Below are 18087 nucleotides of genomic sequence, written 5' to 3'. Positions count from 1 at the left end.
GAAAACAACCTGGAGGCTGACGGCTGAATTGCCCCTCAAGAGCATCCATACACACCCCTGATGAACACTTCTGTGAGAGGAACACACACCTCAGAGATGCTTAAAGTTGTACTAAAACATGAATTTGCTTGTCATTTGTCATCTGTATTCTCTCCAGGTTTGTTGGGGGTCAGGAGAAATCTCAGGACATGGAGGGCTGCTAGTTGGGTGAAGGATTCATTTCGGTAACAGCTGGTGTCCTGGCTGAACATTGTGCCACATTATCAACCAAAAGCGGCCTGTCTTGGAAGCGAATTTGCCAGTTTTGTGAGATGGTCACATGACTGCAGCATGATCACCGAAAAAGCCAATTTGCAGCTTTAGCCCGCATCAGTGATCAATCAGAGACTCCCACCCACGCACACTCCCACACATGTGCGCCGTTTGCCATGAATCTGGCCACCAAGCTGCGGAGGAATCTGAGGAGGCTTGTCATCCTCCTCGCCACCTTCTGTATGGTCAGTGTTTTAGTCTCCGCCTACTACCTTTACACAGGCTCCACCCAAGAACTGGATCTCACGGACCGTGCCATAGGTCCAGACTGTGCTGACCTCAGGGCCCTCCCTTTCCGACAGTCTGAGCCTCGGACGCCAAAACCAATCGATCCATCACGTAAGGATCCGGTGGTGCTGGTATTTGTGGAAAGTCAGTATTCTCAACTGGGACAGGACATCATCGCCATTCTAGAATCCAACCAATTCCGTTACCATGCCGAAATTGCACCAGGGAAGGGTGATATCCCACCTTTAACACACAAAGGCCGTGGACGCTATGCACTTGTAATCTACGAGAACCTTCTCAAGTATGTCGGAATGGATGCATGGAACCGCGACCTGCTGGATAAATACTGTGCCGAGTATAGCGTTGGTGTCATCGCATTTCACCGTGCAAGTGAAAACTCCCAGCCTGCACAGCAGCTGAGGGGTTTCCCTCTGACATTGCGAACAAATGTTGCACTTCGGGACTGTTGCGTAAACCCACGCTCACCTCTGCTCTACGTAACACGAGCAGAAGTGGATCGAGGGCATTTACCAGGAGAAGACTGGACTGTGTTCCAGTTCAATCACTCCATGTATGAACCAGTCCTATTGGCTAAAGCTCGGCCCAGTGAGAGTGGGGCGGCCCAGATGATCCCAGGCCCCCAGGGTCTCCATGCTACCGTCGTGCAGGACTTGGGTCTGTACGATGGGGTGCAGCGTGTGCTATTTGGACATGGGCTGAGCTACTGGTTACACAGACTCATTCTGGTGGATGCCATCGCTTATCTCACAGGCAGGAAGCTGTCACGATCTCTGGAACGCTACATCCTGGTTGACATAGATGACATCTTTGTGGGGAAGAAAGGGACGAGAATGAATGTCAATGACGTGAAGGTAAGAGTATGTGTGTGCTAATTTGAATAAATTTAAAATGTAAAAACAAATGATAGGATGCATCACCAGAGACATTCTACATTTTACAAACACATCTACCACAAGATTATTTCCAACCTGTTCCAATTAATCACAAAAGACAGAACGAAGACTAGAATCTGAGCTCTAATTAGCTGTGTGGGATTTTTAAATGCACCATTTGGTGAGAATGGTGAAAAAAACATTTAGTAAATCAGACAAGAACACCTGTGACTAAATATAAACAAAATAGACTAAATATCAATAAGTCTATCTGGTTTATTTTTTGTCGCAGGTGTTCACGTCTGATATACTAAATGTGAATGTTTTTGTGAGGACAAGAAGGGGATGTTGTGTGTGTGTGTCACTGAATTGGAGTGGGTGTTTGAGTTGGCCTCAGTCAGTATAAAGAGGCTATTTAGAGGGACAAGAGCAGTAAAATGGTGTTCATTCTCTCTTTCACATACTCATTCTTAATCTCGTTCCCACGTTTGGCCCCTCTCTGAGATTGAAGAGCCGCTCACACTCCATTGTGAGATGACTTCATGACTTCCAGAGCTTTCAGTTTCAAGTGCATGCACATGAGCGTATATGAATTAATGCGGACATTATGCAACGATTAGAGATGGATACAATAGGAGAGAGTCAAATGTTTAAAGGAACAGTTCACCTATGAACATTTTGTCATAATTAATTTATTTTGTTCCAAAACATGCTGTTATTTTTTTGTGGAACTCAATGTTGAGTTTTTTTGAAGGATCATTACGCAGCTCTTGCCATATTTTATAATAAATTGTCACAAGCACAGAAAACACCATAGAAGTAGTCCATACAATTTGTGTGCTATATTACAAGTCTTCTGAAGCTGCTTTTGTGAAGAACAGTCTCAAATGAAATGTAATGAATTACAATTCTATCATCATTACTCACTCTCAGGTATACTAATTTCTTCGTTCTGTAGAAAATGAAAGGAGATAATTTAATGAATATCCGGTTGGGTGAATTCAGTACAGTTGCGGTACCATCTGACTCACTTTAACGCTTAACAAAGCACTTAAAGAGTGTCAACAAAAAAGTAACTGCAGCTTGCTGATAGTTTTCCAAAAGGTTTTAGTGAAAAACAACCAGTAACATTACAGTAATATTGTGGCGGTCGCGATTGATCTGCTGTGTGCCATGCAGCACAAATCTCCTGTCCAGTAGGTAGGCCTAGTGGAAATACAACATCATTCTTCTACTTATGCTGTTTTAATGGTGGTTGTCAAATCAATGGCTGTGTCTGAAATCACCCCCTATACTCTTAAAAAGGGCACTATTTATGGGGACAGCTATTTGTAGTGGTGTCCGAAACCATAGTGGAGATTATCAAATGTACTCATTCAGTCCCACAATGCATCGCAATAACGAGTGTACACCCGATATACGCTCAACGGCTAGAGAATTCCTATGAATACTGTGAAAGTCGTGCGTCGAATGAATTCACGCGTCTCACCAGAAGATGGCGCCCATAGCTGAATCATCCATCCATTTTCCAAACCGCTGGTCCAATGTGGCTATAGCGTATATCATACAGGTATAAATTCATACAGGTATCATACAGGTAACAATAAACTGTTTCATTAAGGCTTATACATATTAGTTTCCATGACTGAGTTCAACTGGAGCTGTCAGTTTGCTACGTTTCAAATGATGCACATAGCCTACTATGCAAAAGTGGCTGCCCTTTCGGCTCATTCAGTGTCCGAATTCACTCACTTGTTTTCATTTACTCCTTCAAGTGAACTATATTAGTGGAGCAATGTAGGGAATAGTGAATGAGGGTATAGGGGGCAATTTTGAACACAGCAAATGCAAAAAGGTTAATTTCCGCCACCTACTGGCCAAAGTGTAAATTGCCGTATGGCACCCAGGAGAGCAATGGAGGCCTCCATGTTTATATTGTTAAATTGTTTAAATTGTTCCGTTGTGCTTTATTAAGTGCAAAATTACTACTTTTAAGGTGATTATACACGGGGTAACTTTTTTGAGCAATGTTGCCGGATTCGTAATCTTCCTTCCCACTTTCCCATTGAGAATGGGCAACATTGCTCAAAGATTTGCCCCGTCCCGTGTATCATCATCATATTTTTTTTTTACTTGATTGCCACCGATGACTACGAAGTGTTCTTCAATGGAAAGAGTTGCTTGAAATGTCTACTTTGAAATCAAAATCTACTTTCACGGAAAACAGCATCAAGGTTTAGAACAAATTTTCTATTCCCGTCTACAGACTTGCATGATAAAAACTTTTGGTACTATTGGTAATTACCGTATTTACCGGACTATAAGTCACTCCGGAGTATAAAGTAAGTCGCATCAGTCAAAAAATGCGTCACGACGAGGAAAAAAACATATATAAGTCGCACTGGACTATAAGTCGCATTTATTTCTAAATTTATTTCACAAAATCCAAGACCAAGAACAGACATTTAATCTGGAAAGGCAAGTTATTCAGCTACACAATATCACACAGAACAACAGGCTGAATAGGTGTCCGGTATGTTAACGTAACGCATTAACAGTTATTCAGCTACACAATAGCATAAAGAACATACAGTATACCTGGGAGGCTGAATAGGCTAAATTAACATAAGCCAGCGAGTCCAACAAGTTACCGGTAAGCAAGCTCCCGCGATCTCATTCCACAAAACTGAATTTATTGAATTCTTCCTCGGTGTCGCTTCTGAACAACTCCGCTAACTAAAGCGCCCTGTCCCGGCTGTAGACGGTAATGTTTTCTCTTGGTTCATCTCAGTCAGTATGAATTAATTTTGATATATAAGTCGCAACCAGCCAAACTATGAAAAAAAGTGTGATTTATAGTCCGGAAAATACGTCTGAGTACGGCTACTAATTAGGTATATGCATATTATTGTGGAGTTTCCATAAATATTTATTAAGAGGGATTATAAATGAGGTACCTAACATTTACTGTACACGTCTTTGTCAGAAATCTAAAAACTGACTGGTTTCAATTATTTTGAAATACTGAACCCCTTGGACACAGGAAGTGATGACGCGTGTTCTTTATGGTTGCCCCTTATGGGTAATTTCCTTGTTAGCTGTCACTTGGTTTCAAACAGACTCTATAAACAGTATGGTACCATTACCTAGCGTGGGTACACATTTCATTTCCGAATCTAATGTTCTCTGAGAAAGGTTAGTGACTAAGCACGTGACACCTCCCCAGATGTTGCTAGCTAAGAAAGTGCACTGTCAAATTCTTCCCGATTGGTCTGAGCTAATTTAGACCTGGCAAATGAGCCAGTGGTAAGATGGAGATTCTGGAGGGGGTGCTCAGGGAGAGAATTAGAGCTAGTCGCTCTGGAGCACGGCTGGAAATGTCAGCGGAAAATTCCCGGAGGATTCTGGGGAAAAACAAGGCATGCAGTGATAGGGGAGAGAAGTGGGAAGGCTTTGATCCACCAGCCATTGTTTTTAGCCACTGTTACTGCTGGTTATAGAGAAGAATCTGACTGTTTATTGCAGGCTATCAGAATCCAGAACAGGTGCGTGTGTTTGTGCGTGTGTGAGGAAAGGCCGATACTAAGCCAGTGGAATGAAATGGCATATAACAGCTAATCAATGGAAAACCCATGGTGCTCAACTGGTGGGCAGCGACCCAAAAACGGGACACAAGTCTTTTCTGATGTGGTTAGAAGTGAAAAAAACAATGCCAATTGGCTAAAATAAAATGCAACTAATCATATACAGTATAATTTGCTGTGTATTGGTAGAAACTGCTTGGTAGAAAGTAGCCTGGGATGTCCTGATTCTCGAAAAGCAGTTTTTTTTTAAATACATCCCAGTCTTTGTTAAATATGTTCACTTAAATGTAATATAAGCATGGTTTTTAGAAATCATTTGATCATTATACTAAAGCGAAAACAGTTGAAAGCCACTGGTTTGTAAAATATCACCAAAATTCTTGTTCTCCATTATATTACTTAAACAATCATACAACAGTTACTTTTTGACTCTTGTCATAAATAGGCTCATGTCGTTTATTTGTTGAGAGTGTAAAGATGAGAGATATAAAACAAGAGCGAGAGTGAGAAAGAAAGGAACCCTGTGTGCTCTAGATGTAGGTGTTGTAGATTAGAATGTCACTCTTAGTGACTGGTTGCCATATCTCCCTTCAGCCCATGGGACAGGCTGAAAAAACAGGGGACACCAGTGATAAATGACTTGCACACACTCACAAACACAAATGGGATTTACCATCACTTTACGTGTGTGTGTGTGTGTGTGTGTGTGTGTGTGTGTGTGTGTGTGTGTGTGGATTCCCCAAGCAGAGATTCTGCTGAAATTGCAGTTAAAGTGACCTTGTGTTGGTGGTTGTGGTTGTGTAACAGGGCATTTAAGCATAGATGTGTGTATGTGGAACTTAGCATTTGTGTGGTGGTGTGTGTAAGGCAATTGTGTAAATGACAGCATGTGTTGAACTGAACTCACCTAGCTTAAACTGCAGTATTTATGAAGTGTTTATGAATTTCATTATGTACACTTGTGACTTGGGTAATATATTGCAGTAATATTTGCCTTTTGGCATGGCCTTTTTAATGTGAATATTTGTAATATATTTATGAAATAAACTAATCATATTCAAAAGTTTGGGGTCAGTACGATTTTTAATGGTTTTGAAAGAAGTCCCTTATGCTCACAAAGGCTGTATTTATTTACGGTAATCAAATTAGAGAAAACAATAATATTTTGTAATATATTTACTTTATATTACTTAAAACAGTTATGTTAAAATAATTGTTTTCTATTTTTTTTTTTTTTTTAATGTAATTTATTCCTGTGATGGCAAAGTTATATTTTCATTAGCTATTACAGCAGTTTCCAGTGTCACACAATGCTTCATAAATCATTATAATATACTGAATATAAGAATAGTCTATTTTGATATAATATACTGAATATAAGAATAGTCTATTTTGATTTCATGGTGACTTACACCTTGTTTACAGTTTTATTCTTTTTACGGTTTACTTCACTGTGGTTTAGGTCACTGTAGCATTTTTAATACATTAAAAAGTTTTAGGAAAATGTATATAATTAAATATCCTAGTTGATATGCTTATGGTTGTGGAAAACAATGGAATGGCTTAATTATTTTTAACTGGTTTTTGATTGCATTTGACATGAATTATTTTGAATATTATTTGATACAAAAGCTGTTTGGTCGAAATGATGGTTTCTCTGAAACAAATCACTATTTTGCCATTTCAAAGCAAATGCATAAATATTGAGATGTAGCTGTTAGCTATATATCGTGGCCCTATACGCTTACAGCAGGTCATCGTGTATGTGTGTGTGGTGTGTGAGTGTGCATGGTGAGTATGATTCTTGGCTTTGAAGCAGCATATATGAGGATTAAAGACAAAGCTGACACTTCTTCAGCTTCACACTGACTTCAACATGTACTGTTAAACAGAATCACAGTGAACAATCACAATATCAAAGCTATACCTGCACACATTCTGCCAGAGACAGAAAGCAGAATCAAAGTGACTCCTGAAGCCTCCCTCTCTCTCACTCACACACACACACACACACACACAAACACACACACACACACACACACACACACAAACACATAGAGAGAGATATGGGTTAGAAAACAAGGGAAATGAGAAAGAAGAACAGTACTTAGCCATTCATTTCCGTTTTCATTTCAGAATACATCTTACGAGAGATAAAGTGATTTAAAGAGACCTGATAAACATATGATGGTGTCAAGAAGGTCAACAAGCAGAAAGATGGACAAAATAGAACAAAGATATAGAGAGAATTCAGACTTTTTTTCTTTTTTACAATATCTCCTAAAGCCCATGGGACTTGTGTAGAAATGTATTTACAGAATAATTTATTGAATTCTCATGTATTCTTCGTTTTGGCGTGAATGCCAGAGCAGTTTAAAGTGACATTAGAATATTGAATATTTCTATAAACTTTTGAAAGCCACATACAGAAAATATGTATGAACTTATGGCACAGTTATCTCAAATTCGGGCCTCAAGTGCTCATTGTATCAACCAGTTCCTTGTTAACATGACTTTTCTTCCCTGAGGACTGATAAACTACCCTGTGAGCCTTTACTCCCAGAAGTTGTCAGATTAGAGCTTGCCAGATTGAGCAAGTGCTTTCCAGTTTTGTGTGCAATACGCATCAGACTGTGGGTGGTTCATGCTGTTTGCAAATAAAATAGCTTACATGTAGAACTAACTGTTTTTTGGTTGTAATTATGCTAACTATTTAATTGCATTTGTGCAGTGACACATTGTAAAATTTGGATACATTTTGATACCTTCATATTTTATATTATCAGTATGTAAAAGTTAGAACAATGTACAGCAGTGTACTAGCTATGACTAGCCAATAACAATGTTGAAGGTGAAGGAAGCAAGAAAAATACTTTAATTTGCCTTTTTTTCTCTTTCTTTGACTTTTTATTATGAGTACACACGCACATCACACATCAGCCTTGCAGTCTGCGCTCCAAAGTGTGGCACAGTTGAACTTCGTTTCGAGTACCAGCTTGTTGTCCTTTCCAATACCATCCCCCTCTCTTTCCTCTCTAATCGAAGTAAATGTTTAAAAAAAAGATAGTGCCACACCAACTTGGACAGCCACCTGCTCCTTAGACTGCATTTCTGGCAAGTCCCAAGTTCAGTGGCAGTTTCTTATGTATTTTGGTAGTTAAACTCTGCTTATCGGGAAAAACTCCAGGTCAGAGATTTTGTCATTTGTGGACCTTGTCAGTGCTTGATTGTGTGTGCTCTGCTATGCTAGCAAGATGACAGATTTAAAGAATGCTGTATAATGTGTTTGTGAACAGTGCAATAATTTTGGTAGTTTAAAAGTCACGTGAACCTGACACTTTTAGAGCAGATTGAAACGGAAGCATCAGTCTGATGTTAAATCTGAGATTCAGGAGGTCAAATACAGACCAACCAGAGAAAAACTCACACACAGACCTATTTTCAGAAAGTATTGATCCAATGATATTTCTGCTCTGAGTAAGATGCGCTTGTGTGTGTGTGTGTGTGTGTGTGTGTGTGTGTGTGTGTGTGTGTGTGTGTGTGTGTGTGTGTGTGTGTGTGTGTGTGTTGTGTGTGTGTGTGTTTCCGTTAAAAGGCTACGTAGGTTGCTAAGCAGCTGTCTTTATTTTCTGCCGCACACTCACATCAACAACACACTCACATGTGTCCTCTCGCACTTGACGCATTATGAGCTTTATTGGGGAAGATACATGCCAAGCTACAAGCTACGCATCATTTAAAGCTACCCTTAAGAAATAGTTTAATAAAAATAGTTAATAAATAATTCAATGCATCTAACTACATTAAAGATATGGTAACATTATATTTAATATTGTATAATTACTGGATATGATTCAGTACTAAGGATAAAAAAACAAAGGATATCCGTTAGGGCATCAACCTTAGTATATTAATATGCATAAAATTACACTAAACTAATAAAACTAAAAAGAACAGCTCTTTTTTTTACTTTTACTATTTCCAAGACTAAATATCATTCTCAAATATTCTATGAAACATTATCTATGTTAGCCGGCTGACATATTTAAATCAGCAGAATTTGTAAGAACAATGTGAATTCATGGAAAAAATACACTCGAAGGTGTATGTAAATGAACACAGCTCTGGCCCAATAGAGTAGGTTGTTGTTTCGTTAACGGTACAATATGTAAGATTTTTGCATTAAAATATCCCAAAATCACAAGGCTAGTGTTATATATTTTGTTAAGTTGATTACTTACAATATCCCAAATGTTTACAACTATTTTTAAATCGTGAGAAAATTGCGATTTTTAACCAAGGAAACGGGGCGTGTGAGCGGGGGTGAGCTGGGAGTCGCCAGTCAATGGTGTCATATCCATGTTACCCTCGGTTTCCGCTCGTACTGCGTGGAGTCCTGGACAAATGCGGAAGTTGTAGTTGTAGCGTCTATCAAGCAACAAACGTTAGCTTGTTTCGTGCAGTCGTTATGGACTTTGGTTATTACAGCTGGTTCTGTCGACAAAGACAAGTCCCATAAACGTACGGGTAAATTTTTATATATTCCAAATGTAGCATTCGGTAATAGTTATGTTTATGTAAGGAAAGTATTATTGCTTTAGGTTTGTGTTTAGTTTATTGACATTGTTTATCACGTCTGGTGTTTATGGCCATGTAAATAAATATAGCATGTGTTATACATAAATATTAATCAGTCTTTTGGCAAATGATGTGGGTATGTTCGAATGTACTTTTACAACAATTGTTTAGAACACGTAAAACTGCGCAGCGTTATCACAACAATGAATTCGACAAATACAGTAACATCTATGATACCCAATTTAGTATTAAACCTTACTTTTTAAAAAGCATGTCATTAAATGCAACGTTTATAAAAATAGAACTTTACCTCATCCATGAACATGATTTTTCGATTCCCGTCCTCGTTAAAAACGACAGTTCCCATCATTCTACGCTCCTTCACATCGTCATCAAGCTACGCTGTTGTTGTTGTTTGGAATGTAGCGCCCTCTAGCGGCGGAAAATATTGCATATTGTACCTTTAAATAAAGTTGTGCTATTTTGATAAGATGCCAGTGTAAGTATACAACAGAAAGCCGTGTTGCTGAGAAAGGAGTGTTGCTGTGACAACAATATGTTTGGCATTTGTGTGGGATTTCTTTTTGCCAACCTTACTTTTCTTTTCACCTTTATTTTTGTCTTCTTACCCCATCCCCCCCCCCCTCCCCCCATCCCCCCTGCTGTTTGTATATACATACACATTTACAAGGTTTAGCAGTCGCCCCTGTTTTTAACCTGCTTAAAAAAACATGGCTTATCTAATCGAGCTCATCCTCTCTGCGTCTGTATGTCCATTCTAATCCAGATCTTACCCCCAAAAAAAGAGCTTGGCAGTGCTTTGTACATTTTGGGCGTATGTGTTAAAGTCTTGTCTCGATGCCCCGAGTCAGCTAGTGCACACAAAAACAAACACAAAATGCATAGCTGTCATGTCCTCTTTCTCAGTTCAGATGGAGTGTTTTTGGTTGCAGCCATAGATCACCGATTCCTGAAGAAAAATTTGTCTGCAAAGTTTGAAGTTTGCTTGAAAATGAGCACACCTACATCTGTGAACACGACATAATAGTAACAGCATCAGAAGGATCATGTCCATTCAAACTGAGTATAGGCATGTGCCTCCTCAAATTATTGAGCCAAGTGGATTTTGAGTGCAACTTCCAAAGGAAATTAACAGTGGCAGAAATCTGTTGTTGATTTTTTTTAGTCACCTGTCACCCTAATAATGATTGAAACTCACATATCAGAATTGCTGTTTTCCATAAGAACATGCATGTAATCAATTGCTGTTTAGTTTATTGTAGTATATAAAAGGGTTATAAATATAAATAGTTTATTTTAAAAAATGAAAGTATGCACTAGATTGGGATTTGAATCCGGGTCTCTTTGCACACTAAACCAAAACCATACAACCAGACTAACCAGACTTAATGACTCATCTCGTCTTTGACATCAAGTGAGCTAATTTTGTCAATGGTTCTCCTTGAAACAAAGTGCATGCCATCCCTAAATTGTGTTTTTGCTAAAATGAATAAATGTAAACTAAAAATGAATAATAAATAAATTACTGTTCAAACTGCTTATAAAAGAAATAGACACGTGATATTTTACGGCCATGTGTTTTTATACCTCAGGTACTGTACCAGATAGTGAATTAAAAAATTAAAAACAATCACAGCTTACAAGAATATTCAGCTTTCTGAGCCTCCATACGCCCTCTTAAGGAAACCCACTTCTGGTCCCAGGAACCAGTGCAATGTCACCCACAACCCTACATGATTTAGATGGCTTCTCCTTCCCGTTGTATTCTTCTGCCCCTCATGACATCAGTTGGATTTAACATGTTTTGTATATGAGCATATCAAATAAACAGTTTACAAAAGTAAAATACGCACACACATAAAAAACTAAATGACAAACTTGACTGTTTGTTTTTTTCTCTTCAGTAATCTGAAGAGTTCACTGAGGTAGATTAATGGGCATGTATATGCGCATGCTCTTTTTTCTCATGGCCTCAGGAATAAGCAATGATTTCATGTCCAATAAATATTACATGTGGAGCCTTTCCCGGTTCCCCTGGTACACGCACACACATGTACACATATGCACACAGTCTGCCTTTGAAAAGCAGATTTGATCCACAGCAGACCGTGTTGAGCTTTTTGGCTTTAGAAAGTCATTAAACACAGACCTAACATGAACTGAGGTGAACCAGATAGATAGATAGATAGATGGATGGATGGATGGATGGATGGATGGATGGATGGATGGATGGATGGATGGATGGATGGATGGATGGATGGATGGATGGATGGATGGATAGATGGATGGATGCTGTAGATAGACATATGCTATAGATAGATAGATGGATGGATGGATAGATGGATGGATGGATGGATGGATGGATGGATGGATGGATGGATAGATGGATGGATGCTGTAGATAGACATATGCTATAGATAAATAGATAGATAGATAGATAGATAGATAGATAGATAGATAGATAGATAGATAGATAGATAGATAGATGGATGATGTAGATAGACATATGCTATAGATACTATAGATAGATAGATAGATAGATAGATAGATAGATAGATAGATAGATAGATAGATAGATAGATAGATAGATAGATAGATAGATAGATAGATGGATGGATGCTGTAGATAGATGAATGCTGTAGATAGATAGATAGATAGATAGATAGATAGATAGATAGATAGATAGATAGATAGATAGATAGATAGATAGATAGATAGATAGATAGATAGATAGATGGTTTGTTGGTAGGTTTAGTATTTAAGAAACATGTTGCTAACAAAACTCTAGAAATTGCTGTCTCTTTATTTCTTTGTCCCTCTCTCTCTCTCTCTCTCTCTCTCTCTCTCTCTCTCTCTCTCTCTCTCTCTCTCTCTCTCTGTCATTCTCTGGGGGCATGTTCGTCTTCTTGCCTGCCCAGATGTCTTCAGCTATTTGTCAGCATTTCAACAGGTCCCCTCCTCCTCCCCTCCACCACTCTCACTCTTTTCTCCCTCTTTCCCTCTCTCTCTATCTCTCCCCAGTGAGGAATCGATCAGTGCTTTCAGGTCATTAACATGCATCTCTGTCACTCTATCTTCTCCCTGATCGGCCCTCAATGTCAGCAGAGAGTCGCTAGAAGAGAGGAGTGAAACAGAAAAACATTCAGATTCAGATGAAAGTGTGAAGGATAAGAAGCGATAATGTAAGAACCCAAAAGAAGACAGTGAGTCTGAAGGGAGACAGAAATAAAGAATGAGTGATAAACATACACTCGTCTTGTCATGGATGTGTGTGTTTTATCCCTCGCCAGAGGGTCGTCTGCATATGTGTATGTAATGAAAGGAAGCACAGCTGTGGTTGCAATCCTTAAATATAATTTGCTCTCTCTGCAGTCCAATAAAAACCAGTCAATCTGATTAACTCTGCTTATCAGTTCCTTTCTCCCCCTCACTGTCCTTTATGAGGATCTAAACATCATGAACTTAGTGATACCGTACTGTTTGATGGTTTTTGGGGAAACGTTTGGATTATTGAATGTCCCTGTTAACCCTCTGTTGCACGGTAACCCTCTGTTGATGAGTAACAATCACATTTCCTTTACTTTGTAAACACATGATGCATAAGAGAATAATAATAGGTTCAATAATGACTAACGTTTGAAAACGTTTAACGTTCTAAATTAAATGTCTCATATTGTTTAAAGATCTTTGTTGCCTTGATGCAACATTGTGTTACATTGTAATGAATATTAATCTAATGAAAAAACGCCGTGACCGTTAATCAGATGTTTTTAAATATCTACCTTTATAGTAGTTACTTAACATTTAATCAAATGAAAGCCATTTTTATTTGGTTTCTGTCATGTAGCAGATCGTTTTTTTTTATATTCATCATTTGCAAAGTCTTTGATTCATTTATTTTTATTGTCAAGTAGTGTTGCCTCCAGGAGAAGGAGCCGCTAAATATTACATTTCAAAAATTGTTTTTATAATAAACTCTCTAACTTTATATAAATGGGTTCTATTTTATGCAAAAAAAAAATTTTTTACTTTTATTTTAACAATGCCTGCAGTTAAAGGCAATTCTGCAAAAAGTCTTATGAAGCTGTCCACACTGCACACCTGTACTGAGCAAGTGAATTATGCATCTCTCCATTACGTCTTAAGGGCACTGATTAAATTTCTGTGGAGGAAAAGTCAGTAGAATGCACTTTCCTTGAAGAAACCCTATCTTTCTACGCTCTGATTACTTTGTCTGATTACTAGCTCGCTGGATCGGAGCGTATATGTGGTTACTTATTAGGCTGAAGCTGATTAATGAATTCAAATGAGTGATTCTACCACTTCAGTTCATCCAAGGCATTTTAGGTCAACCAAAGACAATAAGTTGATGAGCTTAATTGTGTGCGATGCGATCTCTATTTGAAGTTGGCAAAGGCGGTTTGTAAGAGTGGCAATGCATCTTATGTGTATCTGTGTGTTTTCTGGAAGCTTCTAGTGTCACAAGTATCCAGGCACAGCATCTGGATTAGTGCAGGCCACAGAAGTGATGCCAATCCTAATCTTGGCAGAAATACCCATTCATAGTGGCTGATGTTGGCACCACAAGTTCTCAACCCTTGTGCGCTTTGTGTATGCTAGAAAAACTGCCAAGAAAAATTATGCAGAAATATATTTTAGAAGAAAAAAAAATATATATATATCATTTTTAAAAATAATTATATTTTATAAAGCGTATCCAGTGTTGTGGAATAACAACAAATAAATATGTTAACCTTTCATTTATTAAAGCAGTATGTCTTTTTAAAAGAACAATGCTAAAAACATAAAATATTACATAAATATTAAATTACAAATATGAACTGTTTGTTTTGATTCCTGTCTTTGGGGGTTGGTCTTGTGCTTCTGAAAGTTTGGTTTGTACATAACATTTGTGGTTACATTTTTAAAAATGTTCATAATAAAAATGTATATTTTAATAAATACGCTGCCTCAGAAAATTATAATGTTAGCATATTTTAAAAATTTGTTTTCATTTGTTCAGCAATACTCTTGATAGGCTCCAGTGTGGCAAATGCAACTCTCACATTTCAATTAAAGTTGTGTTGTCTAGATTTGTTCCATGACAATTATGATCAATTCAAATGTATATATTAGTTCAGGCAATGTCAATAGTATGACTCATAATTGGGGTGGATGAAAATATATTGTATTGTTATAATATCTATTAATTATATTAAATTTCATGAGATGTTCAAATTTCATATTTCACACATTGTGCAAAACTGTTGTGATAAATGTGAACATTTTGCAGTGTGTCAGGTTGGACATATTCCCAGATTGACATTGTTTATTTGTCCTGGAAAAACCTTCTTACCAACCAATCATAGGCCAAACTTCACCAACACCCTTAACCATAACCAACTACCTCTGAAGTGAGAGTCAATTGACTGTTTGATAAAATGCTCAAAATGTACCTTCAAACCTCAAAACAAGAGCCAACAAGAATATCCTACTAGGTTAAAGCACATGAGGCTTTGGTAAATCAATTACAATAAAGCACAGATTCTTAAAAAATAAACTGTTTTAGACTTTTATGACAGCGTACACTGAATCGGCAAGCTGACGTGAGGCATCAGAACTATCATGCCATTATGAAGCTGCTTCTTTGGCTTATTAATGCATTAATGATTCATATGCACTCTTTTGAAGTGTGCTCAGTAAACGTAAGGAATCGATTTAAGACAGAGCTGTTTAAAACCTAACCTTTAAATAATTAATTTCGCTCGGTTTGTTGCATTTTAATCAAGAGGACCCTGACAGTGGTGGGTAGTGCAGACTATAGAAATGAGCTGAGGAAGTTTCGGTACAACTTTTCCGACATGTTTGTGGCATGTCTTGATATTTTAGATTTGCGTTTTGGAAGACTTGTGCGATTTATGCGTGTACCTGCTTGTGCGCGCATGTCACGGCTTGCTGAAAGAACGGGAAACTTTGTGTCTGTAAAAATATCCTAGAATAGCTCTGTCTCTCTCTCTCTTTTCCTTCTGTCATCCATTTCAGGTTCACTCTCTCCTCTCATCCTGTCATTCCCCTCCCATCTCTCCTGCACTCTGGTTTGGCGTTGTTATCTTATGATGTCAGATTCCCAAAATCCCAGATTCCCTCATCAATATTAAATGTGTTGTCTCTCATTCTTTTATTTGCACTCTTCTCTCTCGCTCCTGCAACAGTATTCGTCCCATCTACCTTTCACTGTTGTCTTATATGTATTCTTTATATAAAGAGGAGAGCAGGGTAAGATGAGGTAAAGTTTGTTTGTCTCCTATACAAGGAAAACTTAGAGAGAGGAAAAGTATAGAGCTACTTTTTCCAGGCAACTGTATAATTGGATCAAATAAGACTGGGTCTATGACAGAAAACCACAAACTAATGTTTTGTTTTTTGTTTTGTTTTATGTGATTCACTGACTGTTGTGGTGCATTCAAATTCTCCTGGTAATTTCATAGTTACGAGTTGGAAAGTCGTGTTTACGACGTCAGGTACGTTCAAGTCACTTTCGTTGGAGCAAGATGGCGGTGTACTTCTTAATGAACCACACAAAGATACAGAACAGTTTCTATACTTATAAAATGAACAAAGAATGTGCATCAGATGCGTTTTGCTTTTTTATGTTTTTAATATATTTATGAAGCCCCTGCTAAATAAGTATTCCGCCACATTTCTTACTGACACGCCCCCAACCCAGATTCATTTAAAATATCTTCATTTGTGTTTCGAAGATGAATGGAAGTATTACGGTTTGGCACGACATGAGGGTGAGTGATGACAAGTTTTTCATTTTTGGGTGAACATATACTCATAATTTATGAGGAAAACATAATCAACCACATAAAATACCACTGCAAATACCAAAAGTCAAACATCTTAAATAAAATAAAAATAAATTGTTTCAATAAAAACATAACTGGACTAAAATCGTTGCCAGAATAAATAAATAAAAAAACACTCCTTTATGTTGTTCTAATAATTACAAATGTTATTAACAGAGCCATTATTGCAATAAATTGGTTTTAATTCAAATATATTGCTGGAACCAATCAAAAGTCATTAAATGTGAAGATTTTAAATGACTTTGGCCAGTGTAAAAATATGTTTAATAATAGCCCTTTTGCCTTGTCCTTAACACTGATGGATTAGCCTGGGAAAACCCAGACCACTTCCGGCAAATTTAGATTTGCTCTGCAAGTGGGTCTGGCAAAGAGCCCATTGAAACCCATTTCCAATCCGTCGAAATCGCGGCACCAATCAGAAACGTTGGGGCGGGCTTTACACGATGACGACAGAGCAGAGACGGTGACGCAGATTTTGTACATTACAAAGATGGATGCCGCCGTGGAACATCACAACATCACTCGTTCGAATCAGGTTTCGCGTCTGTTTCAAGCGATTTAAAATGGTCATTTTCGTTAACACAAACAGAGAATTGCTGAGAGTCTCAGATGTTTCTCCGTCGCTCTGCATACGTCATGTCATTCATCGCTCTGATTGGTTTTAGATCTATCCGACGTCCGTTGGTGACGCCCCTGTGGAAATGAATTGTCTATGGAGCTTTGCCAGACCCTTACTCAGTTACAACTGAGAGTGGTCTGGGTTTTCCCAGGCTACTGATGGATACTTCATGTTTAAATAATCACATAACAAAAAACATGTGCAGTTACCTGGATACAACAGGTGGGCTAATGTACTCACAGGTTCATCTTTCCCTCTCTCCTTTACCTTTTTTCCTGCATGCTGAGCCATAAGCCATCAAACATGAGGCCGTATCTCCCGTAAGACACATAACACGCTCCACTCATTATTCAGAAAGGCATCTCATCAAAAGCCTCAGTTTTAGTAATATCACATTACGACATGAACATTGAATTAGATGACAGTTGCTTGTGAGGCCAGATCATTTTAAATTAATGAGCGCTCGATCAAAATGCCACTTTATTAGGTTAAAATGCAAAACGCACATAGACTGGCGCACCCTCACGTGGGTGAGCTGATTCGATTACCAAGATGCGAGTACCTGAGCAGATTTTTTTTGCAGTTGTTTAGTTGAATGTAAATAGAATTAATTACCAAAATGTCATCAGGGATAACTGCCACACTCTCACTGGAGGATAAAATCAAATATATTACACCTGTCTCTTGGGTCCCGTCTGTGTGTGTCTGCCTGTGTGCCGGAGTGTGTGTCAGCATAACTTCCCGAGCTCTGTGAGTAATGACTTGATGACACCGTCTAAGTCAGCCAACACGCCCCTTCCTGCCTTCTGCGATATTACCATATATCCTACAAAACAGTGACACACACGCTCACACTCGCTGTCAGTTGTCAGACAGATATTGATTGTATTTGCATGGTGTCTTAGGCTAGAAATATATGAGACTGTTTTATTGGAACTGCTGCAATGAGGCACCTGCCAAACCCAAATGCCATTACTCAT

General features: G+C 38.3%; 1 protein-coding gene across 3 annotated transcripts in view; it reads left to right on the top strand.

The window, feature by feature from the left end:
- ndst3 (N-deacetylase/N-sulfotransferase (heparan glucosaminyl) 3) overlaps positions 1–18087 on the top strand; it is a 165599-nt gene that overhangs the window by 109162 nt on the left and 38350 nt on the right. For all 3 annotated transcript variants that reach the window (XR_013797959.1, XR_013797960.1, XM_079615273.1), the window contains exon 2: positions 158–1412. Coding sequence is in view for 1 of the 3 variants with exons in the window: in XM_079615273.1 (XP_079471399.1) it covers positions 429–1412 (984 nt within the window). In the remaining 2 variants the exon portion in view is untranslated. The remainder of the gene's footprint in view (positions 1–157; positions 1413–18087) is intronic.

The sequence above is a fragment of the Phoxinus phoxinus genome (genome assembly GCF_949152265.1).
Source record: "Phoxinus phoxinus genome assembly, chromosome: 6".
NCBI lineage: Eukaryota > Metazoa > Chordata > Actinopteri > Cypriniformes > Leuciscidae > Phoxinus > Phoxinus phoxinus.
This window is presented reverse-complemented; position numbering and strand designations above follow the sequence as displayed.